At 33.2% G+C, this 26745-nt stretch overlaps 4 protein-coding genes across 6 annotated transcripts in view; all 4 read left to right on the top strand.

Annotated features, from left to right (window-relative positions):
- The window catches only part of LOC121229725 (probable acyl-activating enzyme 16, chloroplastic), a 20284-nt gene extending 8832 nt beyond the window's left edge, over positions 1 to 11452 (top strand). Inside the window, exon 7 of the transcript XR_005927673.1 lies at positions 10829 to 11452. The gene's annotated coding sequence lies outside the window, so the exon portion shown is untranslated. The remainder of the gene's footprint in view (positions 1 to 10828) is intronic.
- LOC107939594 (uncharacterized) overlaps positions 545 to 26745 on the top strand; it is a 46226-nt gene continuing 20025 nt past the window's right edge. Inside the window, exons 1-2 of one of the 2 annotated variants that reach the window (XM_041114652.1) lie at positions 545 to 774; positions 896 to 1013. The gene's annotated coding sequence lies outside the window, so the exon portion shown is untranslated. Of the gene's footprint in view, positions 1014 to 26745 lie in introns of both variants that reach the window. The other variant, XM_041114651.1, reaches the window with a different exon arrangement.
- LOC121229724 (uncharacterized) lies at positions 1730 to 5942 on the top strand. Of its 2 annotated transcripts, XM_041114663.1 has the most exons (6): positions 1730 to 2503; positions 2599 to 2670; positions 2811 to 2949; positions 4487 to 4663; positions 4877 to 5080; positions 5591 to 5942. In XM_041114663.1, the coding sequence occupies exons 4-6, from the start codon at positions 4496 to 4498 to the stop codon at positions 5795 to 5797; spliced, it is 579 nt and encodes a 192-aa protein (XP_040970597.1). In that variant the 5' UTR covers positions 1730 to 2503; positions 2599 to 2670; positions 2811 to 2949; positions 4487 to 4495; the 3' UTR covers positions 5798 to 5942. The 2 variants fall into 2 exon arrangements, with proteins under 2 accessions (XP_040970597.1, XP_040970596.1); XM_041114662.1 differs by having other exon boundaries at positions 1730 to 2670.
- LOC121229723 (uncharacterized) lies at positions 9520 to 19147 on the top strand. The gene is made up of 6 exons (XM_041114653.1): positions 9520 to 9921; positions 13101 to 13206; positions 14479 to 14543; positions 14669 to 14768; positions 18510 to 18559; positions 18939 to 19147. The coding sequence occupies exons 1-6, from the start codon at positions 9764 to 9766 to the stop codon at positions 19090 to 19092; spliced, it is 633 nt and encodes a 210-aa protein (XP_040970587.1). The 5' UTR covers positions 9520 to 9763; the 3' UTR covers positions 19093 to 19147.

Below are 26745 nucleotides of genomic sequence, written 5' to 3'. Positions count from 1 at the left end.
ATCAATTTCGATGTCCACAGAACCCGGGAAAAGACCCCAAGTCAATTAAGTTTTGAACCATTGACATGAAATTGGAAACCCCATTTCGCCTGGTGTTATTGGCGTAATAATTGCAGCTTTGATCCACCGGTTCTATTGTGTGTATTTATATTTTAAATTATAATTTCAACATACTAAAGGGTCTGAGATAATAATTAGACCAGAATACTAACAAAGCCTAACAAGGTCAAACTAAAATGGTCATTGAACTTTGGTGATAATTCTTTTGCCATTGAAATAAAAGGTTTTGGTCACTTTGTTTATTAATAGCCGCATTAATTTAAGGGTAAATATACAATTTCATCTCTGAATTATAGTTAATACATTCCATTTGGTACTTTTATAATATTTTAATGATAATTTTAAAATGAATATTAAAAAATTTGAAGTATAAAAAAATCTTGAAAATTCCGAAAATTTACTATTTATTATTTGAATTTATAAAAAAAATTTAAAATTATAATTATGTAAAAAATTTAAAAATCATAAAAAATTTAACAATTGTATAATAGTTTTGTTTATTATCAACTTAAAGTGAACAAAAGTTTCAGTCATCAACTCCCCAAAATCAAATTTTTAATAAAATCAAATTGCCCAGAACCGGTCCCGCAGATGTGAATTTAATAAATTTTAAAATACTTTGCTTTTCTGGTTTGTTCAGTAATCCATACTGAGCTTTATGTCATTGGAAACCCACTGCGAATTTAACCAATGTGTATTTCCACTCAAGCTCAGGTCAACAGAAACTAACAGAGCTAAGGGGTTTTACCTATGTTTTCTAGCTGAAGTTGGCCTTTGCTCTGTGGTTCCAGAATGGCCAAATTTAAAAACTAATGCAAGTCTGTGAATAATGCAGGAACCCACAGTGTGAATTGAGTGTCCATCAATAGTGCTGTAACAACTAGTGTAAAGCCAGAGTCCACTGACAATGCAGTGACCCCCAATGTCAAGCCAGAATCACCTGGGAAGATTTGGTAAGTATTCATTAACTGAAAGTTTTCTGGTGATCTAAAAATTCGAAAGTTGTGTTTGATGTTTATCTTTAGATATATGCTTTTTTGAAGTTTTTCAGAAGATCTGATAGGAAAGTCGTCTTTTAATGTTTTGTTTTCCTAGTGAATAGTCTGCTTCAACATTTTAATCTTATTCATGTTTCCTTTTCATATGTGCTAATATTACGAGCTTCGACATCTAGTAACATTTTTTAAGAACCTTCATAAAGGCTTTTAACAGCTACCATTTCTTCTAAAAACAAATGCTTTTGGTTGTATCTAACCAAGTGAGGGCCTTTATGATTTTAAAGCCTGGGCAAAGAAACATGTTCTACATTTGCATGCTTGATATGTTGCTTCACGATGAGTTTTGTGGAGATAATCACTACTCAGAGCTTAGTTTCATGAAATGTCATTCTCATACGTGCAAATTAATTTGTTGTCATCATGGTGTGTTAATATCAACAACTTAATCAAATCCCCCTTTCTTTTCCTGGAAACCTTCAAAATTCAAATGATGTTTGTTTTGTTTCTTTTAGGTGCTAATCCTGGATTTCAGGTGGAACGAAAACTAGAAGTTGATGACCGAAGTGAAGTGCTACAAATAATGCAAATGCAGGCTATTGGTATATATTTTTAATCTAATCGTAGCTTGGATATCTTTAGTAAAATCCTCCTTAAAGTGGAAGTACGTCACTTGAGCAAATGTTTGAAAAAGAATCCACTCCTTATTATAATTTATGCACTGGTATCTCATTGATATTTAGCAACCCAATCAAGATATCCAAGTGCAATAAAATGCAAAATGTATGAAGGAAATCTTTGTCACAAGATCTGTAATTAACTTGGAAATATAGTGTCATGAAAATGACTGCATAAATTGGAATTGCCAGTAGATCTTTTGCTTTCGATAAGAATTCAATGTATCCATTGGAGAAAGACTGAAATCTCATGGCGATTTCTTAGAGCTCAATATATTGATGATGGTTATAGATGATTCAAAGGTTGTAATGTGTTAAAAGGATATTCCGAGGGTATTGTGGTGGACTTGTGGTAGATTATTTTTTGCATTTTATAGTAGGCCGATTGTATTGCTTTTAGCTAGATTTGGTCTGCATGAAGTTTTATGTCAGGTCCCAAAGCATTTTTCCACATCAGGTAAATTGATTCCCAGGGGCTCAATGTACATTAGATTGAGTTGTATGGTAGAAGCTTAAATGCCTTCCAGCTTAAGATAACTAGCTTGTATGATCAAAATGTTCTCATTATCTACATGATGTTAGAGCCAGAGAACCTTTAGACAAGCTGTCTTGATGCCGAATCTGGTTAATTCGCTTCACACTACCATTTATATCTCAATGTTCTCTGATGCAGCTTCTTCCAATGCAGTCTGTGAAGCCTTGAAGGATGAACACCTTCAAAAATTTATCTCTGATCTCGATAGCTCCCCAGATGCATTGAATATCAGTGATGTTATTTCCACTTGAAAACCAAGACCTGAGACTTATTTTCCTTTTTGCTGATGTTGTTTGTGTGCCTACTGAATCGTGTTTTTACCTTTTGTTAGGAACTCGACAAAGCTATGGGACTGGATGTTTTTCGCATTTTCGGTGATAAGGCATCTTATCATCTTCAACCAGTTCCGTCTTATATTTCTACTTTAACAATATTCATATTTTCTTCTTCGCCTGTCGGGTTTCTGTATAATTACACTATTGTTGCCCATCAGAACTTGGTAATGCCCAAAGTTTAACTGTCTATTGTTTTCTCTATCATCAGATTTTATCCGCGATCAATCAATGACCACATATCATAAGGCTTCTGAAGTTCTTTCTTCGAATACGTCAATGCCAATATATTTATGTCCAAGTTTTTCTGCTAGCTCAGATGAGAAATCATCCCGCCGTCTCTGAGCCTGGTCAGTGCTCGATGTTTCTGTATGTTTAGTATTTTGGTTAATCATTATTCATATTTTTCTTGTGTTAGTTTTCATCTCGACGAAAATGTCTGTGATGGCCTCCATGTCATTTCTTTTTGCAGTAGATCCCTACAATTTCCTTATCTCTTTCAACTCACAGTTAAATTGTTTGTTCTTCCTATGAATGGTAGTATTATCATGAACACTCAAGCTTTACAAGATATGATGTTTCAAATATAAGTAAAAATTTATTGTTCCAAATCTTGCGATGGGTTAAAATAGAGCTTAAATCCTTCAAGGAAGGTCTATTGTCATAATTAGTAATACTAAAACCCCAAACCCCAATTTGCAAAGAAAAAGATTATATATGATTATAGAATGTAAATCATGTAAATATATAATTTCTGTTAAATATTGTAATTCAATAGTTAATGTTAATATGTATTTGATTGGTTGGAAAGGTAGATAGATAAAATTAAGCTAATAATGATTGATGAACTATTAACCAAATGTATCACTAAATTTATTATATCAAATTATAAATTTTTTAAAGGGTAAAAAATTAAGAGGGACTAAATATAAATTTACCCTATTTAAAAAATGTATGGTATTTAAGGAAGTTTAAAAAATTCAAGAGGGAAAAATAGAAAATGTTCACTTTTTGAATAGGGGCCCAAACATGTAAGTATTCCAATTTGAAATGGGATACCACAAGCTAGGGAGCTTCAAAATTTTAGGGGCTAGTCCCCTGTGAACCCTGTGTAAGCTGGATTTTAAATAAGCACTTGATTTTAATATTATAACATAACTAGAAAGAAAATTCTATACTCTGCAATGTCCCAGCTAATATATTAAAAAAAACTTTTAAATTACTACATTTTAATTAAACTAAATATTAAGATAAAAAATTGTGTTATGAATATTTACTGTTGCATTATTCGCAATCTGAACCTACTTTTATGTTATTTGGACATAATGCTTTGGATTTTTCTGTGTAATCGTGTAGAATTTTTTATCCGGTAATTTTTAAATGTTGTGCTGTAGTTAATTTACTTTCTTATTCTGCTCCGACTTTATTCCTGTCATATCCCTTTTCAGAATAAGCTATTCCTAGGGTAGACTGTATTTTCTCATTCCGGTTCACAATTTTTAGCCTCTGGTTTAAGAGTTTTAGTGGCCGATTCAATTTTTTTTCTTGTCTGGACCGGTGTACCTGTCATACTTATTCCACTCAGGGATATCCCATTCCAGGGATAGCCCGGTTCGGTGGTGTCCCACAAAGGTATAACCCGGCTTCGGTATATCCCATCCTCGGAATGTCCTGTTTCGGTGTTTTATGTTTTTGATTATAATTATTTGGATATTTTTCGGTCTTTTGTTATTTGAATTATTGGCGATCAGTAGTAAAGGGGGAGAACGTATGCCTTTTTTCGATCTGTTTTCCTTTTTGTTCTCTCAATTACTAAACTTGTTATAGTTTATTTTAAATGAAAAAAAACACAGTTCATCCTCATCTACTCAGCTACTATAAATTTAGGGAGACAAGATGTTTGGGAGTATGATTCAGTACTTTTCAACGAAACCGAAGCCGAAAATGAAGCCAATCGAGTTGAAAACGTCGCCAGAGCAAACGCAGACCATAACCAGAGTCATCTTTGACATTCTCAAGGAGCATGGGCCCCTCACCGTCGGTGATACTTGGGAACGAGTCAAGGTCAGTTGTTTAGTAGACTATAATCTGTATTCATTGTGTATCTATATTTGTTGTTTCCACATCTAATTAAGCCAAGCCCAAGAGTGAAGTAAGGGCAGTGCAGTTTTATCGTTGCATAATTTTAGGATCTTGAATTCCATGCATTATTGTTTTTTTCACGCTTTACTTGCCTGTGCTCGACATAATGGAGTAGAAATGTGTTTATGAGTTCAGGAGGTTGGATTGAGAGGACTTACAAGCAAGAGGTACATGAAGATCGTGCTGAGATGGATGAGAGGGAGACAAAAGATTAGGCTAATATGCAACCATGTGGGGCCTTCACTAAACCAAGCATCAGCCACACAAGAGCTGTCCATAATTCCTCAACTTCTACAACTAGTTTTTCTGTCGATACTTCTAGTCCAAAATCGTCTTCAGGTTAGGTTGTAGCACGCTTGTGCTGGCTGCAATACCATCACATGTACTGTTTTTTGCAGTACTGTAATACAATTGTTCTGTTGTCATGTTGTGGAAATTTTACCCTTTTCTTCCCTTATATTTTCGATTTTAATGTACAAATTCCAAGTTCGATTACTTATCATCATTTCTGCCATTCAGATGGCTCGATAAAAAATGGAAAACAAAGTAAAAGAGCTAAGAATTTATTAAGAATTTTTTTTTGCTTTTGTTTCATTGAACAAATTTTAAAGAAGCATAATGGAAATTTGAAATTTCACAGATGCTAGCTGGTGATCAGGGGGGAAATTAGATCATTGGGATATTGAAATGATCAAATGACTTTTATCTTCTGTTCTGCTTACTTGATGGTTAACTTAACCACTTGAATGTCAAATAATGCTCAAGAACCTATTATTTGCCTATGCTTTAGGGAATAAGAGGCATTTATTTTTAGTATATAAGTAGTAAAAACCTGTCATCCTTCTTTAGGTCTTGAAGGAGGCCTCTAGGCTTTATGCTGCAAGTTGGGTAAGGGATATTGGTCCTGATCTTAGACCAAACGATTATAAGAAGGGTGATGGGACTGAAGGTAAATCCAATGGAGATAAGAGTAGGAGTACAGAGACTGAACCTTCAACCTTGGAGGATATTGGTGAGGAACTTTACTTTGTGGTTTCTTATCTTGAAATGTTTTGATGTATAAGTTGTCTGTAATGAATCAAGAACTATATAGCATGACTTGCAAAATATGCGGCATATTATATGTGCAATAAACCGTTAGATTCGTGCTTGAGACATCTTATGGAGGTCAAGGAACAAAGTCCCATAATGCTTGAGTTCAGTTAGGTTTTCATTTCAATTTCCTTTTTCAGTAGAACTTGTCTGGAGGTTCAATTTCCTTTTTCAATTTCCCGGTCAGAGTCATCCGTGACTGCATTTTGTTTTATTATGTTGTTGGCACCTGTGTTCAAGTCTTAGATTTTATGCTTCCATTGGCATATTTTTGGTGAATCCCTTCTTCACCAGGCCAAGGTTCAGTTGTTAAGGAAGATATTAAATTACTGTTTATCTCCCAACACTCTTAGTTATCTGGGTTTCATTGTCTAGAGCCATTACAGTGACGATCGTACCATTATCTTTTGCTACCCAGGTACCTTTTTTTTCTTCTTTTTGGTATCACCCTGAAGAATGATAGTATGATATGCCATCTGCCAACATTCTATTTTCTGAACATTTTAATATATATATTTCTTTAATTGATTTTAGAAAGGAAATTTTTAACTCATGATAATTTCCTAAATATTATTAGTTAATATTTACAAGCCGAATATGATTTACCTTGTTGGTACAGCTTTTCTTTTTCAAGTAAAATTTTTTAGGCCAAATTTCTCTCATCTCACCTATTTTTCTGGTATTATAGTTTATCTTGTTGAATTTTACATGGTTTAGGGTTTATGATAAACCATTTCATAAGAAATTTCATGCTTTAATTTATACCCTTTTTCATGTACATAAGCATATTACCAATTAAACACTTGTCGTTTCAATGTATTTCATTAAGACTAAGCATGATATAATCCAATCATAAGCTTGGCACAAGCCTAAGTATCATCCACAACTCATGTTATAGTATCAACTCATAAATCACTTGAAATAACATAAGGTAAGTCATATAGATGAACAACATTATTTGAAATCTTCAGTTTCATGAGCGTAAACATATTTTCATTGAACATTACCTTTTCATTCATTGTCATAAATTCATGACATAAGTGATTTGAATACTTACCATTCTTTCTCTTTTTATACCCGTTGAACCACTTAGAATAATATCGAATATACGGGAAAGCTCACACAAAGTGTGATAAACATATAGTCGTAGTTGACATGAACTGTAAAATGAGTCTACTCAAATAAGCTGTCGATCGGAATGTAAGCTATACGATGCTGCTTAAACAAGCTATTTAGTATCCGCAACTAATGTTGGGCCATCGGTAGGAAATTTAAGACCAACATCCAAAACATGATAACCTAGGTTTGCTCACATAAGCTATCGTTCGGAACGTAGCTACATTGTGCTCTTCACACAAATTGTCGAGTATCCGCAACACATGTCTGAACTCAGCAATCGGTAGGACATTTACGGCCAGCACCCAAAATATGGTAACACTAATGACATATCATTTGTATCATATATATTCCTAAGGTTTAAACGGGGCTCGATAGTCGTCGTACGTCGTTGAATTTCCATTGTTTCTTGACAAGATAAATTGCGTAATAACATATATAAATTGATTCAATCACAATAGAATCATATACTAGCATTTAATTTAATCAACATTATACGAAATTCAATTCATACGAACTTACTTGACTAAATTGCAAAAATGACAAAGTATAGGGGCATTTTGGTAATTTTCAATTCTCTTTGATTTTCCACTCTGTCTAGATCATGCTAGCTTTCACCATGGCCGAACCTTAAAGCTTAAGAATGACTTCTTCTCCTTTTTCAATTTAGTGAAGAAGAAAATGTAAATGATGGTAAAATATTTTGGTTTAATTTAATTTAATTTAATTTATTTAATTAATTACCATTTTACCCTTAAAAACTCAACCAAATTTCACCAAATGCCAAATCATGTTCATCCACTATCCTCTAAACTGGTTGAATTACTACTTTAGGCCCTCATTTCATGCATTTATATTCATTAGATACAAATAATGTTATGACCATTAAATTTTATCTTTACAATTCAGTCCTTTTTAATTAATTAACTATCGAAACATTAAAATTTTTCAACGAAACTTTAATATGACCTTTATAATATTTATAAAAATATTTACGACTCGATTTATAGAAACGAGGTCTCAATACTTTATTTTCTAAAATCACTTGACCTTAAGGTCTTACCACTTGAACTTAATTAATTATTTGAATAACATAAATTATCATATCAAAAACCTTTTTTAAAACCATATTTGGCTTGTAAATATTAACTAATAATATTTAGGACCTTACTCGTTGGATTTGTGGTCTCAAACCACTATTTCTGACACCACTGAAAACGAGTTGTTACAATAATGGCTTCTTTTTTGGGTTGTAGGTATTGGTCTTGTTGTCTGTCATGTTGGGATAGCTTCCCTATTCTTTTTGGTTTGTGATATTGGGTTTCTTTTTAGGGTCAGGTTTTAGGTGTTGGTGTTTGAGATTTTGGTCTTGTTTTAGTAGTTAATGAACTTGGTCTGTCTTGTGCTCAGTCTGTATCAGCTCGATTTTAGTGGTTTGATTGGTTTCGTGTCGAGTTGGTATGGTTCGTTTCGATTTAGTTTGCGTACATCGGTTATGGTTTGGTATTATTTCAATTTTAGTTAAGTCTGTCCTTATTTTTTTGTGTTGATTTTTTGACCGATTTGCAACTATTTTGGTTGTGGTTTTGGGACCTTTTTATCCGGTTCTATTTTTTTTTGGTTTGTTTCTGGTGATTTTGTTTCCTGTTTAGGTTTTTTAGTGCCCAGTTTTGTTTGATATTGTCGGGTTCGATTTTGTTTATAATCGATACACAACTTGTTTTTTTAAATCATTGGATGTAGGTGTCGGTGTTGTTGTCCTTTTCGTTAGTTTATAGTTACTATGTTTGTATTTTTCCGATTTGTATTTTTCCTCTGTTTTTCATATTACTTTTTTGTTATTGTCATTTTCTTTCAAAACTTTGAGTGGTATTTATAAGATTTTATTGCTAAGACATGTTTCTAAAAACTAACAAATATAAACTCAAATCATAATTTTTTTATGATACAAAACTCTCTGCTCCATCATTGATTTTTAATGCGTACATAAATATGTTTTTCTCATTTTAGGAAAATATTTAAAATTGTTGTCCGCCATATGATTAGCCGGTTTAGGAAATTCCTATCCTAGAATTGGCTTGTTCGGAGTTAGGCCATATTAGAACAGACTGGAATACTAGATATTTTAAGATATCCTGGTTTGAAAATAACCTGGTTTGAGAAACTTATTTAATAAAATAATATGTATCACAACATTTTTAAATATTGTTAAAAAATTATATTTATTGAACGAATAAAAAATATTATTTAAATCATATTGAGCATTAGTGGAGAAATAAATCAAATCGAAACTCCTCTTCTTATTAGTTTGAAATGCCCAATAAGATCTCAAATTTTAGGCTTCTCTTTACTAGTCACCATATTTAACATCACTAATCTATCAAATTTTGACTTTCTTTTTTAACTTTTTATATATTTAATATAGTAAATAGTATTATTTTAAAAATAAATATATTCAGACATTGAGAATATTAAAATGAGTGCATTAAATGAAATTTTGAAAGCTAAACAACTCAATTATCACATTTAATGAGTGTATTAAATAGCTAGTTACCGTTGGCACCTCTGCCCGTTTCATCAGTCTTTTCAAATCCCCTTCCTTTCCCATCGTTGGAAATTTAAATCCTCTCTCCTTCACTTTCCCAATTCTTCACCATCTCTTTCTCTTCAAATTTTTCCTCTCTCATCCGTTTTCTTCTCTTCCTTCTCAATCGTTTCTGTTTTTTTTTTCTGATATGGAAATCACTTGCTTCATCCATAGATTTTGGGTTTTCAGCCCTAGGAAATATTGTTTCGGTTCGTCTTTTCAAATCTATGGATGTCTTTGTGGTTGTTCTTGTTGCATGCTTCGGGAAAGAAAGAAACTCTGGCTCTGCAAGATTCACCGGCAATGGCCTCTCTTTTGCAGTCAATCTCTATTACATTGATTCTTATCCCACAAAGACACGCTATTCCCTTCATCGTATTGCACGGTAATGTTCTTATCCCAATATCTTTTCTTTTCAATTTTAATGTTCATATGCACTCTCCCATGGCTTAAATTCATTATTTATTGCCCTAAAACTTGAGATAAATGGGGATTAGATGCCAGTTTAACTTGATACCCATATTTCTTTTATGGACATAATGCTTAAAGTTCAACTAAGACCACATAACTTCATTTCTAGTGAAATTGTTTAAGCAATTGTGCCTTTGTATAAATTGTTAAAATTCTGTTAAAGGTACGGGTTAAACATGGTTCTACTTATCAGGGAATTCGTTTGACAATAGGGTTATGCTGATAACGCTTTCTGCATAATATGGTGACTAGTCTAGCTAGCAGTCTGTCGAATCGACCAAACTGAATAAAGTAAATTAAAAACAATCATCATGTGTTTCTTTAATTTTCATTTTTCTTGAAGTATCCGTGTTCAACACATTCCCGGCCGTGGGTATAGCATATGACCCTCCAAATACATGAAAAGGTTATGCTACTCGGACCTGGGTCTAAGTGTTGGACATAGGCATCTGACTTGAGTATTTTCAGTTTTTTCTAGGATTGCATGTATTTGGAGGACTCTTGGAGGACCATATCTCGATGCCCATGTCCGAGCATGTGTTCGAGATGAATTCAGACACAGTAGTTATTTTGGCAAAATGAAGAGTTGGGTTAAAATATAGTGAAAAACTTACCAAAAAAAAAGTCAAACATACCCATATAAGATGCGTGCCTCTACTCACACCCACTTGAGTCCAAGTAACATGTACTGAGTGTTGGTGCACTCATATGGTCCTCTGACTGTTTTTTTCCCTCCAAACTATCAAACTGGATGAATTCTAATGTTTGTTAGTCAGATGTTTCAACTCAGTTTTGCCCTTTGATTTTTATTTGATCAATAGGGACTATGCCTAACAAGAAATTCGGAGGAACCTTCACATATTGTATCCATGTTCGACTACTTATGGTCTAAAACTATTGCTACAATATTGTGGCCATTGCATGTCTTACCAACAAAGTCTGTCTACAAAAAAATCCGCTCTGCTATTGGGATACAAAAGGTTTGATATATTAGCTACATAAACTTGTTATTGAAAAATTTTCTTCCAGCTTCAGAGTGAACTCTATTTATCAATCAATAAAACCTGCACGTATTGTCTATGGTTCGCCAACTCTTTCATTTTTCTTTTCTTTAAGTACTTGGGTCTGACACTTGTGTTTGACATATCACTGGACATTGTTTGGGGATATTAGCCGAGCCTTCAAATATATGGAAAAGCATACGCAAAATTAAACATATCAGTGTTGCTTACATACCCGTATTTGACACTCACACCTGTGTCATATAACGTAATGTATTGCAATTGAAAAATAAGAAACCTTACAAAGGAGAAAAAGAAGAGGAACCCATATTATTATTTTTCCTTTTATGTGCAAAGATCCTTGTTGGAATGTTCCTTTTATTTTTCTTTGTTCAGCATTTCTAGTATTTCTGTTCTGGGTTTTATTGATTATTTTCTATCATCCTCTAGACTGCCAAAAGCGGAGGTGGAAGTTTTCCAAAGCATATTGAAAAATTTTATGAGGTTAGATGCTAATATGTCTTTAGTTTTCAAATGAGAAGGTTACTAGTCGATTTATCTCTTATTTTATGATGGCTCGTATGTGCAGACAATTGGTCTGGAAGTGCAGAATGGATATGGTTTAATAGAAACATCACCTTGCGTTGCTGGTCGACAACCTTATTATAATGTAAGACAGCTGTAGGTCTTTCTATTATAATATTCAAGTGAAACTATTCTCTTTCTTCCATGCTACCCCTGATAGAACATGTGATTTCTCCTAAGCAATGTGAATAAATTCTTAAAAAGAGAACTAATAGTTATATATCCGTTATCTCTGTTGCTCCTGCTCTTATTTTTTCTTTTAGTACACGCGTCTGACGCTTAGACAGACTTGGATACAGGGATATGTCCCTACAAAAACATTCCAATGCATGGAAAAGCTTAAAAAAATTGAACACATGTACATTGGATACATATCCGTATATAAGGCTCGCACCTGACTCCAAGTAACTAGCTAGAAATCTACTTTTTTAAATACAGGATATTGGGGAAAAATGTGTTTGAGATCAATTGAAAAGTAAACATGTTATGCTGGTACTATCTTTTCTTGCTAAGTTCCTTAATTAGATCAAAGGAAAGGATCTATGTATGTGCTTTGGTATTAAAGTGAGTTTAAGAGAGTTTTCGTAAGCAGTTAATAAAATGTAAAGAAAAAAATAAAACATAAATGGGGATTTTTGTTTTCAGGTTTACAATTCACTGTTTCGCGCTGTGTTTGAAATCTATCGATATGGGTCTGTCTGTTTCTTTTTGGTTGCTTTTTGGAGACTGATTTCAGGTATGAATCTTTACTTGGGTTTGTGTTTTCATTTCTTTGCCTTTGTCTTTGTTTTTGTTTTTGTCTTTTGCCTTTTCATTTCTATTTTATGGTTTTTGGTTTTGAGGTTTAGACCTCACTGTTTCGTTTTGTGTTTCAAATCTATTGATCTCGATCTGTTTGTTCTTTTTGTTTGTTTCCTGTGTACTTTTTCGAGGTACAAATCCTAAGTTTTCTCCTCTGTTTCTGTTTTTTATGATTTATGCAATCCCCCTAACTATGTTTTTTTTATGGGAACATCTCTGTTTTTTAGTTTTTGATACATGCTTTTCACTTGAATTTATTTGAGTTTTTTTTTTCCTTCTCTTTGCCAAATCCGAGTAAGGTTATCAAGCTTGAGTTCAACTTGACAATGACTGAATTGATTTGAGTTTTACTTGTAGCCGAATCCAAGTGACTTATGGGCACATGTATCTGGTTTTTACCCCTAGTATTGATGTTCATTTTTTAGATACGAGAGTTACACATTTTAATTTTAGATTAATTCTAGATGGTTGAGCCATGCATGATTAGTTGATTAAGGATTTTACTTACTCCGATGAATCAAAATAACTTTCTTTTGTGATAAATGTTCTCTTTCTCATTCTGTATGTTGGATTGATCTTTATGTTTAAATTATCCAAATTAAATGCTAATTATACTGCTATGACAGATCTCTGGTTAAACTTATTGTGAAGGGAAACTATTTGATTCTAAATGCTGCTTTTAAAATATTTTTGGCTTACCTTGCAGTGGAATTCAAAAGCGGATATCTTCAAGCCCCAATGCTATTAAATTAATAGTATTTTCATTCATAAGGATCAGCTTGGCATACACGGAGTTGAAGAGAATTTATGAGGTGATGGCAATTTTTGTGAAACTAAAGTTGAATTCTGCAGATTCCTTGTTAATGCTTTATGTTGTTATGCACTCTCCCATGGCTTAAATTCATTCTTTAATGCCCTAAAACTTGAGATAAATGGGGATTTTAGATGCCAGTTTAACGTGATACCCATATTTCTTTTATGGATATAATGCCTAAAGTTCAACTAAGACCACATACTTCATTTCTAGTGAAATTGTTTAAGCAATTGTGCCTTTGTATAAATTGTTAAAATTCTGTTAAATGTACATTCAAGGTTAAACACGGTTCTGCTTATCAGGGAATTAGTTTGACAATAGGGTTATGCTGATAATGCTTTCTGCAGAATATGGTGACTAGTCTAGCAGCCTGTGGAATTGACCAAACTGAATAAAGCAAATTAAAAACTATAATCCTGTGTTGCTTTAATTTTCATTTTTCTTAAAGTATCCATGTTCAACACATTCCCGGACGTGGGTATAGCATATGACCCTCCAAATACATGAAAGGTTATGTTACTCGGACTTCGGTGTAAGTATTGGACATAGGCATCTGACCTGAGTATTTTCAGTTTTTTCTAGGATTGCATGTATTTGGAGGACTTTTGGAGGACTATATCTCGATGCCCATGTCTGAGCATGTGTTGGAGATGAATTCAGACGCGATAGTTATTGAGGCAAAATGAAGAGTTGGGTTAATATAGAGAAAAACTTACCAAAAAAAAAAAGTCAAACATACCCATATAAGATGCGTGCGTGTCGTACCGAGTGTTGGTGCACTCATATGGTCCTCTGACTGCCTTTTTCGCTCCAAACTATCAAACTGGATGAATTCTAATGTTCGTTAGTCAGTTGTTTCAACTCAGTTTTGCCGTTTGATTTTTATTTGATCACAAAAAAATCCACTCCGCTATGGGGTTAGAAAAGGTTTGATCTATTATCTACCTAAACCCTAAACGTTCCTTTCTCCTTTCTTAACTACTGTTTTTTCCATTCTTTTCAAATATTTTCCTTCTGTCCTGTTTTTTTTCTCCCAGCCTCCTTTCTTGTCCTTCCTTTCTTCACACACACAAATACGGTACATTAGGTAGAGAAACCCTAAGTTTTGTTTATCGTTTCTGTTATTTGTGATTTTTGAAATCCCCTAATTCATTGGAGATTCATTTCATGGATGAATATGTATTTAACTTTGTTTCTTTCCTTTTCATCTCTGTTTTTAGTTTCAAATATATGCTTCATTCTACTAATCTTTTCAGTGGACTTTTGCCAGGGTTTCCTGTTTTCTTATTCAAAGAGTCACTGTTACGTTCCGTTGAAATTATGGATCTCGGTGTGGTACTTTTTGGTTCTTTATCTTGTACTATATGTTCTTTTTTTTTCTTCAATTTGTTTGTTTCCGTCTACTTTATATTTCCTTTTATTTTTTTCTTCGCTAAAGACTGTTTCGGTTTCTCTTTTAGGGCTTCTGTTTTGGCGTTTGGGCCTGTGCCGTCCTTAGTTTATGGTCTTTTGGGCTTTTATCCCGCTTGGAGGCTGTCTGACCCTATTTGCAAATGCACAGTAAGTTGCTTCTATTGTGAAAGTCTCTAAATCTGTGTTCTCTTTTTGCATACTGGTTTGTGATCCATCTTTTTGCTCGGGCCACGGATTTGGTTTTGTTTTCATTTTTTTAGTGTTTTGGGTTGGGTTTGTTTTGGAATGCGTTTGAGCTGTTTTTATTTCCAGTTTTCTTTTGATAGTATTTAATTTTAAAAAGATTAGTAAAATATTTTTGAACATAACTGTTTAATTTTGAAGCAATTGTTTTAAAATTAAATAAGTTTAAAAAAATTTAATATAATTTAAATTTTTAAGGTTTTTTACTTCTCTCTGTTAATTTGTCCAAAACAGTAGTAGTGATTTAAAGAAGGTTTTAATTACCATAAATGTTACCGTTGCATTATTCGTAATCTGAACCTGCTTTTATGTTATTTGGACATCATGCTTTAGATTTTTCAGTTTAGTTGTAAAGAATTTTTTATCCGGTACAGATTTTTAACTGGCCTGCTGTAGTTAATTTTCTTTCTTATTCTGCTCCGACTTTATTCCTGTCATATAGTGCCTGAATAGCTTCTTCAGTAGTTGCTTTTTTTTGTCTGGATAATAGTTAGATAGAAGTATAATTTGTTCCGAACTTTCTTATTGCCGGCAGTAGGACGACATTTTCTGGAAATTAATTAACTATCCGTAAAAACTGGTCAGGTGTTTTTATGTTTTTAATTTTTGAGTTCGGTGTTTTGATGTTTAGAAATTGCTGTTTTGCCATGTGTTATTATTGAGGTGGCCTGTGACTTACTTTGTTGTTTTATGCTGTTTATTTCATTCTGTTATTTTCTAAATAAGAGGACCTAAATTAAAAAAAAAAAGGTGTCTAAAAAAATGACAGATACATCAACAAATAATATATGAAAAGAAAACATTTCTTTTAATTATTCTTCTGGAGCAATTTACATAATATATATAATTATTTCAATAGTTTTCCACTCTTTATAGAAATGCGAATTACCCACTAAACGATCAAAACTGGCATATAGGATTCCAGAGTGGGAAATTCTGTTTCTTAGTTTTCTAAAAAATTCTGTAGTTTTAAAAAATAATAATAATCTAATTGGGATGCTTGTTAATATTGATAGTAATTGAAGAATTGGAGAATTTCAACCGATTTGCTAATTGCGAAGGTTTTTTTCGATTTGGGTTCATATACGGTGGAGGATGTCAAGATTGTGTATGCATGTATGTTTTCTTTTTCATACTGCTAGGTGCTTGCATTCATTAGTAAGGATTGGGTATATTTTCTTTAAAATAGTTGGGATTGTTCGTGTTCTGTTGGGTATGATTTGCCAATGGATTTTGATTGGAAGTTTTAGGTAAACCCATGGTATCTCTGTATATCAGCTGAATGGGAAGTTTTGTGTGATTATTGATATATCCATGTGGCGAAATACTCGGATTTTGGTTAAAGATAGAATTATATTCATCTGTGTTACCTAGCCTTACATGAAGGGAAATTGAGTTGTAATCTTTTAAGTGAATAGGTTCTAGTCGCAACCCTTAGATTAACATAATTTTGATTTTGCTTATTGGTTGATGGTTTTTATGAGACTGTAAAAAAGATGCGTTGGATATATTCTCTAATGATGTCATAACTAATTTCTTCTTCATTTATTGTCTTAGTTGATTTCTCAATGCATTCTGTTCTGAATAATTGTTCTTTTTCTTTTGAATTTTTTTGTTTTGGGTTAGCTTACAGAATTTAAAAATTGTCTTTGACCTATCGTTTGATAATTATTACCTTATACAAGTGCTGTTTGATTTTCTTTTTTTAATGTTGTCATAGTGTATAAATGTTAAGGGTTAAATATTTTAGAATTAAAAGCAAATAGAGATGATATATATACCAGTTATAATAATATTTAATTTATATTATACAATTAATATAAAATGAAATAGTTTATGTAGTATTTTAATTCATATTATTTAATTCATCGGGTGAACAAAATATATAATCTCAAATAGTTGGATGACTAAATTGTCATTTTTCATTGTTTAAAGATTAAAACGGAAATTCACATTTAATTCAATAACCCATGGGCCACAGTGTAGTTTAATAGCACTAAGTCTTTTTTTTCTCAATTTTCTACCTTAACCATTGATTAAATCATTCATCTTACATTCTTTTCCTATTTAGATACATACATATATTTTAATGAATTTGGGGCTCCCTGGTATTCTAGGGGATAGTTTATTCTTAATAGAACTTTGGATATGTGGTAAATATTTTCGTTTTAGGGAGTAAATTCAGGTACAGAAATTCCATAGTAGTCTAACATCATCTATGTATTCAATTGAATGTGTTTTCCGTCTTTTAAGGATTCAGAAAGTGATTTGTCTGTAATTTATGCTTTTGGTTGGTTTAAAATAGTTTAACTATTTTAATGTGACAGTCCAGATAGCCTAATGGTCTCGTGTATAAAAAACTGCTTTCTAGTCTGATGTGCTGCAAAAGAAAAATCTCTGATTGGCTGGATTATAAGTACTGTGAAACCTGACCCATCAGTAAATCGGCGCATATGAATGACTTTAATTAAATAATTCCCTGTGAAACTCTACAATAATTAGTTTAATCGATCTGTCCTTGGGATATGTAGTACTCTTTCTATCCATATACAACTCTTTTTAGTTAATATCTTTCTTGCCCTGTTTTTAGTTAGAGTGTTTGTGTTTGTGAGATAGTAACTAACAAATTGAGCCCACTTTCCTTTTTAAGCCATTGGTTAATGACTTCGGTTTATATCGTATTAGTTTGCATGAATTTGATTCTTTGAATAACCTTCTTGTGGTATCTTGGGTTTAATTCAAAATTTTCCGAATTATTAATGGTTGATGTGGAAATTTGATTAGGACAATGTGAAAAAGTGAAGCTTTAATTTTCTGAACTGTCAAGATATAGGTATGTTAGGGGAAGCCTACTCTCTGTTTACTGGTAAGTTCAATCTCGAGTGTTATATGAGGTTGATATCTTTAATCTACAGTTTATATATATTTAAGGTCAGGGAATAGCTGTTTCCAATTACTTGAACACTTGGCTGTTTTCATTTAATCTACAGTTAATATATATTTAGGGCCACTTTCCTTATACAAGTGTTGTTTGATTTTCTTTTTTAAAGGAAAAATACAGTTTGTATGGACTTGTTTTTCAAATAGAATAGAAAGTAAGAGACTTTGGGATCAATTAACGTCAATTTTAACTAGAAGAACATGGTCTTATTTGGAGTGAAAATTCTTGCATTTTATCTGGTGCTAAGGTGGTGCATATTAGTCTTTGGTTTTCTTTTCACACTGCTAGGTGCTTTCACTCATCAGTAAGGATCGGGTTAGGTTTTCTTTAAAATAGTTGAGTGGAGGTCATCGACGAACTTAGTTGGAACTGTTTGTGTGCTGGTGCTTATATGATTTGGAATTGGATTTTGATTGAAATATTCGGGTAATATCTAAATGCATGGTCTGGATGGAATTAGGGATGCAATTTAACTGAAAATGTTGTTTTATATTACAAAGTAGTTACAAGTGTTTATTGTGTTTGCATTAGAAGATGTTAACTAGGTGTTGTTTTCTTTCTTATGAAGAACGTTGTATATTTGCCGTTTTTGATCTTACGATGAGAGTTTTCTTTCAAAGTTTCATATTTGAATCGTATTACTGATTTATTTTTCAAAAAATCCAAATTACTCATCTTTCGCTTTGGTATTGTTAATTATGTAGAAAACGAAGGTTTCTCTTTTGTGGACGTCGGCCATTCATATCAACCCAAGGTATCTCTCTACAATCTAATGGTTAACAATGGAAGTTTAATAAAACCGTGGGTTTTTAGCTGCTTCCATGCAATTTTCTTCTTCATATCTGGAAAATATTACTATCTAATTCAGAAGTACTTCTGGGTAAGTCTTTTTTTCTCAATTTTCTACCTTAACTATTGATTAAATCATTCATCTCACATTCTTTTCCTATTTAGATACATATATTTTAATGAATTTGGGTCTCCCTGGTATTCTGGGTGATAGTTTATTTTTAATAGAACTTTGGATATGTGATAAATATTTTCGTTTTGGGGAGTAAATTTTGGTACATAAATTTGCATATTAGTCCAACATCATCTATTTATTCAATTGAATGTGTTTTTCGTCTTTTAAGGATGTTGCTTATGGACTCCTTGACGAAGATATCTTTCAGTCGCTGCTGCATTAGAGGTGGAGATTTGATTATTGTATATGAGAGGCATGATACTATGAAAGTTGTTAAAAGTGTGCGAGAATTCGGTTCTTCAAAATCGTTTGGGTGTATTTAAAGCTGTTAAGGCTGCATTATATTTGTTAAGGAATAAGAAAACACTAAGTAAATCATACCGAGTTTTTAAAACATAGGCTTTTTTTCTTTTTTCCACGTCCTGCTTTTTTCTCGTTGAAGATTGGGGACTTTTGCGCTCGCAATAAAGCTAGGTCCTGATCGAGCAAGTAGTCCTATCTATCCACCTCTCCAAACACAATGTATTGACCACATCTGCTGCCATGTGATGTTTGAAAATAGAATCGAGTCCTTGTAAATAAGCACTGAATTTAATTCATTCTTATTCTGCACCAGGGATACCCCCGTGATATCCCGTACCGGGATAAGCTATTCCAAGATTATTCCCGTCGTATTCCATTCCGGTTCAATATTTTTAGTGTTCGGTTCGGCTGTTCTGGCAGCTGGTTCAGATTTTTAACCTGTTTGGACCGGGTTACCTGGTGTAGTTATTCCAGACAGGGATATCCCATTCCAGGAATATCCCGGCTTGAGATATCCTACTCTAGGGACATCCCGGCTTGGGATATTTATTTAGGTATATCCGGCTTGGGATCTAGGGGTTTGAGGCTTGGGGCCTGGGTTTTGGGTTGGGCTGGTGTTTTTGGGCTTTTGTTTCAGTGTTTGGGGCTTTTGATCTTATAGGTTTTGGATTACTGGGTTTTGGACTACATCAGATAGTGATTTCAGGGACCAAAATATATCCCAAAAATTTATTAGCCTTGTAAATTATTAAAAAAGAATTGAGGATGAGGTTTCTTTTTAATTGAAATGGGCTCTTTTTATAATAAATCCAACAAGCCAACTCTAGGCCATTGATGACTTTAATCCAACAAACCAAATGGACCGTCTGAATGAGGGGAAGAAAATAAGGAAGCCAGCCACTAAGAAATGAAGCTTCTTTCTCCTTTGTTATAGGATTTATGAATAACCTCGATTTCAATTCTCTCCTCCTGATATATCTCCGGCAGTAAAACTCCACCGTTTCTTTCTGTCTTCGTCAGTTGGGTTTTGGCTCAGATCGACTCCCGGGTAAGAATTTGTGCCTTTGTTTCGCAACTTTTGAATCTTTGCCATTATCGTTTTTACACAACTTTTGGTTTGGAATTACGGGTCGATCATTTGAATCTTTGCCATTATCTGTTTTGGAGTGTGGTGTGTTTAACTGTTTTGCCATTATTTGTTTCACATGTCGTGTAAACAATCGAGATTCCAATTCAAATGACGAGACAAGTGCTAGGGCTAGTCTATCCAGAATCGTTATGTTAGCTGAAGCTTTATTTGAGGTAATTTTTTTTCTTATGTTATTAGTCTGGGTGGTTCTTCTTTCTCTTTGCCCCTATCTGTTGGAGTTAATTTCTATGCATTTTAACTAGGTTCTGGATGAAATCCCCCAGCAGTCTGTGGTTTTATCTTCTCGACCTTCTGTATCTTCAATTTGATCTGTTCCCGCTCCTAATGAAGTTGTGGAATTGCTTCCTGTCAAAATTTATAACAAGTCACACAAACTTCATAATGATGAGGCTGGACAGTAAGTATTTATTTTTCTCTGCTGTTTGAGAAATGTGAAGCACACTTGAATTTTTTTTTTTGTTGACGGATAGTTGAAGATGAGATTTAACTGTGTGTGCCTTGACTTTAAATGGACCTGCAACAAAAGAATATGTGGTTGGCATTTTAGCTCAGAGTAAGTTATGAATTTGTATATGAGGTAAAATAAAACATAATCAGTTCTACAAAGCAGAAACTAAAAGCTTTCTGAGCTACAAATTGATAATGAGACAGTTTGATTCATATCATAACTATAATTAAGCTAATGAAAATATGAGACTAAAATAAATAATAAGGTAACTAAACTTTTTTCTTTGTTGGAGAATTTAAAGCTGAATGGCCTAAAATCAGTATCCAATCAGCGAATTAAGTGCGCTAAGAAGAATGATTGTTAGTTTACTATCACGTAGGAATTGGAATCTAGATCATTTTTGGATGCTAAGTTTTAAGGCATGCTTCCAAGTTATAGTCAGCAGTAGGATCATGAAGGTTTGGCGTCTAACACTCTTAATGAGCTTGTTTGAAAAGGTTTAGGCGATTAGGTGCAGTAGGTCTATCTTTGGCTGACCTCATCGGTAATCCCTTGTGCGGATTACGAGCCTTATTCTATGTAAAATATGAAATTTAGGTTTGATGGCATGATTTCTTAATGATTTATTAGAGAAAAAATAATTTAATTATCCTGTTTTTTACCCACAATATTGGTTGAGATGAGTTCTATATGCAATTCTCCTGTCTTGAGGGCTTCAGTTTGACTTTAATATGTGAAATTATTACTTGAAGTATATAGAATAAAAGCAGTAATATGAATGAGCAAAAAGAACCCAAGAAAACTGGAAAGTGACTCCAACTGTAAAATTTGGTTCGGGTTATAGTTAAACAAATTTGGTTTTTGCTTCAGAAGCTTAAAACCGCAATTATTCAAACAAACCAAAACCTATTTTTTATTTAATTTATACTCAGTTTCTTATTTTTTGATTGTATAAAATTAGTATTTTATGCCTAAATTATTGAAAAACACTATGTAAAAAAAGTATTTTAAAATTTAAAAGACCAGTGAACTGAACTGTTAAAAAAACCAGATTATTGCTAATTAATTGCATTTTTTTTTTCCAAAACTGAACTGAACCGTTATCACCTCTAATATTCACACGATATGTATTATACAGACTTCTTATCCTTGAGTATCAAGGCCTCCTTTTTCTGACCTTCTAATTGATCTAGGTAGAGGTTAATGATTTTATTGCTCTTGAATCCAATGGTAATATAGGAAATTGGGGGAGCTAGAATGATAGGAACAGGGAAATTGAGTAGAAAAATTTGAATTTTAATCAGACTTAGGTATTGTCTTCCTATATAGGCATATGAAGGGTGGGAGGGGGGCCGTATATGATTTCAAAGGGCCCTAACCTTCGATATGCTTTCTTTTTCAGTTACTTCATATGGCATTAGTCTGCAATCAGGCATGTTTTGAATCTTTTTTTTTTTCTTTTCTTTTATATTCAATTAACAGATGTTACATATGCCTTTTGGAGTATGAAGAGGGAGATAGCATGCGGATATTTGCTTGTAACCATGAATTCCACAGAACTTGTATAGACAAGTGGCTCAAGGAGGTTCACAGGTAGGATGGATGATTATTATTGCAATGTTTTTAAATTAACATTACGGTAAATATGTGATTAAGGGTGTGCTAGATAAAATAGATGTGTCATTTCTTCCTCAGAAGTATAACATGGGTTGTAGTTACACTCCACATGTTAGGTTATCTTTAAGAACAGTGAAGTGAAAAGGAAAGACCAACGGTCATATGAGGCTTGAAAGACTCATCAATATTCCCCTTTGAAAATAAACAACAAATATAGAACTGCCAAAGGATGATGCTGGCATCAAGTATAGCTTGTTGGTCCAACAGCCTTTGGAATGGCATGCAAGTGCATGTCGGAGCACGGAGATTGATAATATCTGTGAGATCATGGTAGATGGTTTTCCTGACTACCACATGGAAACCTCCAACCCCATTGATGGTTTTCCTGACTACCACACGAATTCTGTGAACTGAATTTGAATATGCGAAGTGATGGTTATGTCAAAGTTGAAGATTTGCTGAAGCTGAATATGAGAACATTTGCTAATATCCCTTTAGGGTCACAAACTGTTGATGATGTCAAAGAGATAGAATTTGTAACATCATTTCTTGTCTTTGTTCACTGTTGAATCTTGAGAATCCTTTCCTATTTTGATTGAAATTTTCTATCATTGCAGCATGTAACTTTTGTAGTTAAAATTGAAAATGGCTTCTTTGAAAACTATTTGTTGTTTACTTATAAGCGATCTTTGAGCTGTTACCAGTAGTAATTTAGATTCTTGGTCTCCAAAATGTTGGTGTATAAACAATCATGAGAAGGAAAATGTTCATTTTGCAGTCAAAAGAAATTTCATGGTTTTTATGTTTGTTGATTGTAGGCTGTCAGAAAAGATAATAAGCAACGTTTTAGCCTTCTTGAGGAAAATGGGGAGCTTCTAATTTGTGCAAACCAAGGCCACACCGTCATGATGATGAATCTTTCTTAAAAATTTATCAATTTCTTCATGCTTTATCTTAATTTTCACCTTAGATTATTTTTAGCTGTTGTTTTGAGCATCTTTATTTATGTCTATGCACTTCTAAGGAAGATATTGTATGTCACGTTGGCAGACAGTTGAGTCTGAAAGATTATTGAAACAAATCCTTTCAGCTGATGAAGTGCAATGTAAGAACATCATGTCTTACATCATGTCTCTTAGATGTATCTGCATCCTCTTCCAAGTACAAGATATCTCGATTCCCTATTATTGTAGTATAAATTCTACTAGTTTAGGTGGATCTACAATTTATTAACTTGGGGCATTATTTGTTGGCATTTCTTTGCGTCTATCACATTTATTGGTGTCAAAATACAATATGCTGAAGTGTGTCATCTGTTACTCTGTTCAGAGTAATAACCTCTAATTTGAAATGGTTGTCAGTTCTTCCAGTGCTCATGTATCAGGGTTGGGTGACCTAAACATTGCATAATTCTTGCAGCTTTCTGTCAAGTGCGATAAAAATTAGGTCTCCTTTCCAATTTTGTTGTGACATTGGAACCTCAACATATCTTGCTCATCTTTTTGTTCTGCCAATGATTGGTATTCTTTTTGGCGTTACCATCTAACATTACATATCCCTTCCTATTGTTGTATTGGAGCTTTTACTTATTGTGATGCATGGTGCATTCTCCTCCCACTGCAGCATACATGCAGATGCACTTGTTCTTTCTCACTTCCATTTTTCCGTTCACTGTCTGTTACGTTGTATTTCTAAGCATTTGTCTTGTTGATTTGTTATTTTCTACTGGTTGCTATTGTGACATATGTTTAGCTTCTTTCGATGGAACATATATATTATTAATTATTGGATAGGTGGAGTATTCACTGTGTTTATTGATTGTACTATCAACAGTATTAATCTGAGTTATGGTTGCATTTGTAACTATTGTTATTACTCTCAGAAGAAAAAGAAATCTATTATTATTGCATAGGGTGTAACTTAAATTTTCTTTTGACATCATCACGATGTCCTGTTCCTAAGAAGATTGGCATCATCCTAATCGGTAAACTTTCCTTTTCAGTTTAACACGGAGGGGTATCTTCTAAGACTTCCTCTTCCAGAATGTTGGGTGGTAAGAAAAAAATACTGTGCTTGTTTCGCTTATTTGTATAGTTGAGCCAAGTTACCTCCATTCATACGTACCCTGATTATTCTTTTTCTGAATGCTACAGAGAAGTTAATTGAGTACTGTTGTTCATTTTTCAGGTCTCAAAACTGCATATGCTTATTGATGCTGTCACTGAGAGTTATAACAAATATTTCTTTGGGGAGTTGGGAGAGAAATATATGATTTCTTTTGGGGTGATTTTGCTGACCGGTATGTAGAATGTTCTTTTATAATCTGCTTTCTGCTAATAGAACGTAGTTCTAGTGTTTTATGCCATTAAGGTCTGGATTTTATGCCATTTACAGATCAAGAAAACTGAAAAGTAATGAAGTTTATGCTGTTGTTATATAGCACATAATGCCTTTTTTTCTAAGGTTAAAGTTGTAAAATTCATTTGGTGGATAGTGTGTTATTTTTTTGTTATCATTACTAGAATTCTATTGTAAGTTGGATCAGTATGTGCTGTTGACACATGAAATACCTGTCATGGTTGTATGTTTTTTGCAAAAAATACTGGTATAATTTTTACTCTGATTAGCTGTAGTTATTTTTGTGTTATATGTACAGTCTTTAGATCTGCAACCCATGCTTGGGATTTATGTTTTTGTTGTTTGCATAGGTATATTGAAGAAGGTATTAATTATTTATCTTTAATTCCCCCCCTCCCAAAAAAAGTAATTTAAAGAAGGTATTAATTACCATAAATGTTACCGTTGTCACATGGGGCATTTAGAAAATCTATTCTTTTTGGGCAGTATGGGCAGGTGAAAAGTTGCCCGTTTTCTTTAGCCTTTTCAAATTCCCTTCCTTCTCCATCATTGGAAATTTAAGTTCTCTTTAAATTTATTTTCCCTTTTTATTTCCCCTTTTATTCTCTGTTGTTTTTCCATTCTTTGATCTCTGTCATCCTCTTTCGTTTCTTTTGTCTCCCTTCCTTCCTTCCCATTATTCGAAATTTGAATCCTCAAATCTATCTCTTCTATCCATAGCACCTCAATTATTCGCCGACTTCTTCTCTCTCTCTCTCTGTTTTGAATTTCTTCCTCTCATTTTTTTAGTTTTGTGTCACCGATTGCCAAAAAAAAAACACGGAAAGGCGCTACACTAGGTTTTCTTTGCCGTTTCTTGTTTTTGTGATTTTTTTGAATTTTCTGCTTCATCGGTGACTGATTTCAGGTATGAATCATCACTTCTACTTTGTTTATCTTTGCTATTTCATTTCGTTTTAGTTTCAGATCTATTCTTTATTACTTGTATTTTCAGTGGGTTTTTTTTATGATTTTTTTGTTTTCTTCTTTATAAATCTTTGTCTTTGCCTGTCAATCTCTGTTTTTTTGTTTCAGATATAATTATTTATTCTCGAAGCAAAGCAAAAGGGAAAGTAGGTGGGTTTTGAGGATAGTTAAAAATGGTTGGTCCTGGTTCATTGGTGATTGATTTTAGGTATGAATCTGTACTTAAAATTTGTCTTTTTCTTTCATCTCTGTTTTTAGTTTCAGATATATGCTTCTTTTTACTAATATTCTCATTGGGTATTTGTCAGGGTTTTCGGTTTTCAGATTCAAAGAATCACTGTTTTGTTCTGTTGAAATTATGTATCTGTGCGGTATTTTTGTTTTTTTATCTTGTACTATATGTTTATTGTTTTTGAATTGTCTATTTCGCTCTGCTCGTATTGTATATATCTTGCTTTATTGTTATTATTTTTTGCTTGGCATATTACTTTTGGTGTTCCTATTTGTTTCTCGTTTACTTTCGTAAGGTAGAGAAATTCTAAGTTCTCTTACGTTTCTATTTTTTCCGTCTACTTACGATTGTAGCTATCGTAATATCTTTGATGTCCTTTTATTTTTTGCTTCGCAAAATACACTGTTTCGGTTTCTCTTTATGGTCTCCTGTGTTGGCGTTTTGTCCTGTGCCCTGCTTAGTTTATGGCTTGTGTTTTGCCTAGATTTTGGGCTTTTATCCCGCTTGTAGGTTCTATGGAGTGATTGAAGGCAGTATGATCCTATTTGCAAATGCACTGTAAGTTGCGTCGATTGTGAAAGTCTCTAAGTCTGTGTTCTGCTTTTTGCATGCTGGTTTGTGATCCATTTTTTTTGCTTGGGCAACGGATTTGGTTTTGTTTTTATTTTTAATTTTTAGTGTGTGGGTTGGCTTGTATGGGAATGGGTTTGCGTTATTTTTATATCTGGGTAAGATGTCCGAGCCTGAATCGTAAACATAAATCACAGTTCCTTTCATTTTATAAATAGAATACTGAACTCATTTGAATACCGGAGATCTTATTTTCTGGAGTGCAATGCCTTGACTATTAAATTAATTTGAATATAGAGAATTTCTAAAACTCAATTTTGATACCGAACTTG

Source organism: Gossypium hirsutum, chromosome A05, assembly GCF_007990345.1.
Source record: "Gossypium hirsutum isolate 1008001.06 chromosome A05, Gossypium_hirsutum_v2.1, whole genome shotgun sequence".
In the NCBI taxonomy this organism is placed as follows: domain Eukaryota; kingdom Viridiplantae; phylum Streptophyta; class Magnoliopsida; order Malvales; family Malvaceae; genus Gossypium; species Gossypium hirsutum.
Note: the sequence above shows the minus strand (reverse complement) of the source record. Positions and strands in the feature narration are given on the sequence as shown.

Coding starts and splice junctions, on each gene's coding strand:
- LOC121229724 (XM_041114663.1), top strand. CDS start 4,496: ATGTTTGGGAGTATGATTCAGTACTTTTCAACGAAACCGAAGCCGAAA. Junction 4,664..4,876: donor ATACTTGGGAACGAGTCAAG/GTCAGTTGTTTA, acceptor TTATGAGTTCAG/GAGGTTGGATTGAGAGGACT. Junction 5,081..5,590: donor TAGTCCAAAATCGTCTTCAG/GTTAGGTTGTAG, acceptor ATCCTTCTTTAG/GTCTTGAAGGAGGCCTCTAG.
- LOC121229723 (XM_041114653.1), top strand. CDS start 9,764: ATGGATGTCTTTGTGGTTGTTCTTGTTGCATGCTTCGGGAAAGAAAGA. Junction 9,922..13,100: donor TCCCTTCATCGTATTGCACG/GTAATGTTCTTA, acceptor CTTACCTTGCAG/TGGAATTCAAAAGCGGATAT. Junction 13,207..14,478: donor AGTTGAAGAGAATTTATGAG/GTGATGGCAATT, acceptor GACTTTTGCCAG/GGTTTCCTGTTTTCTTATTC.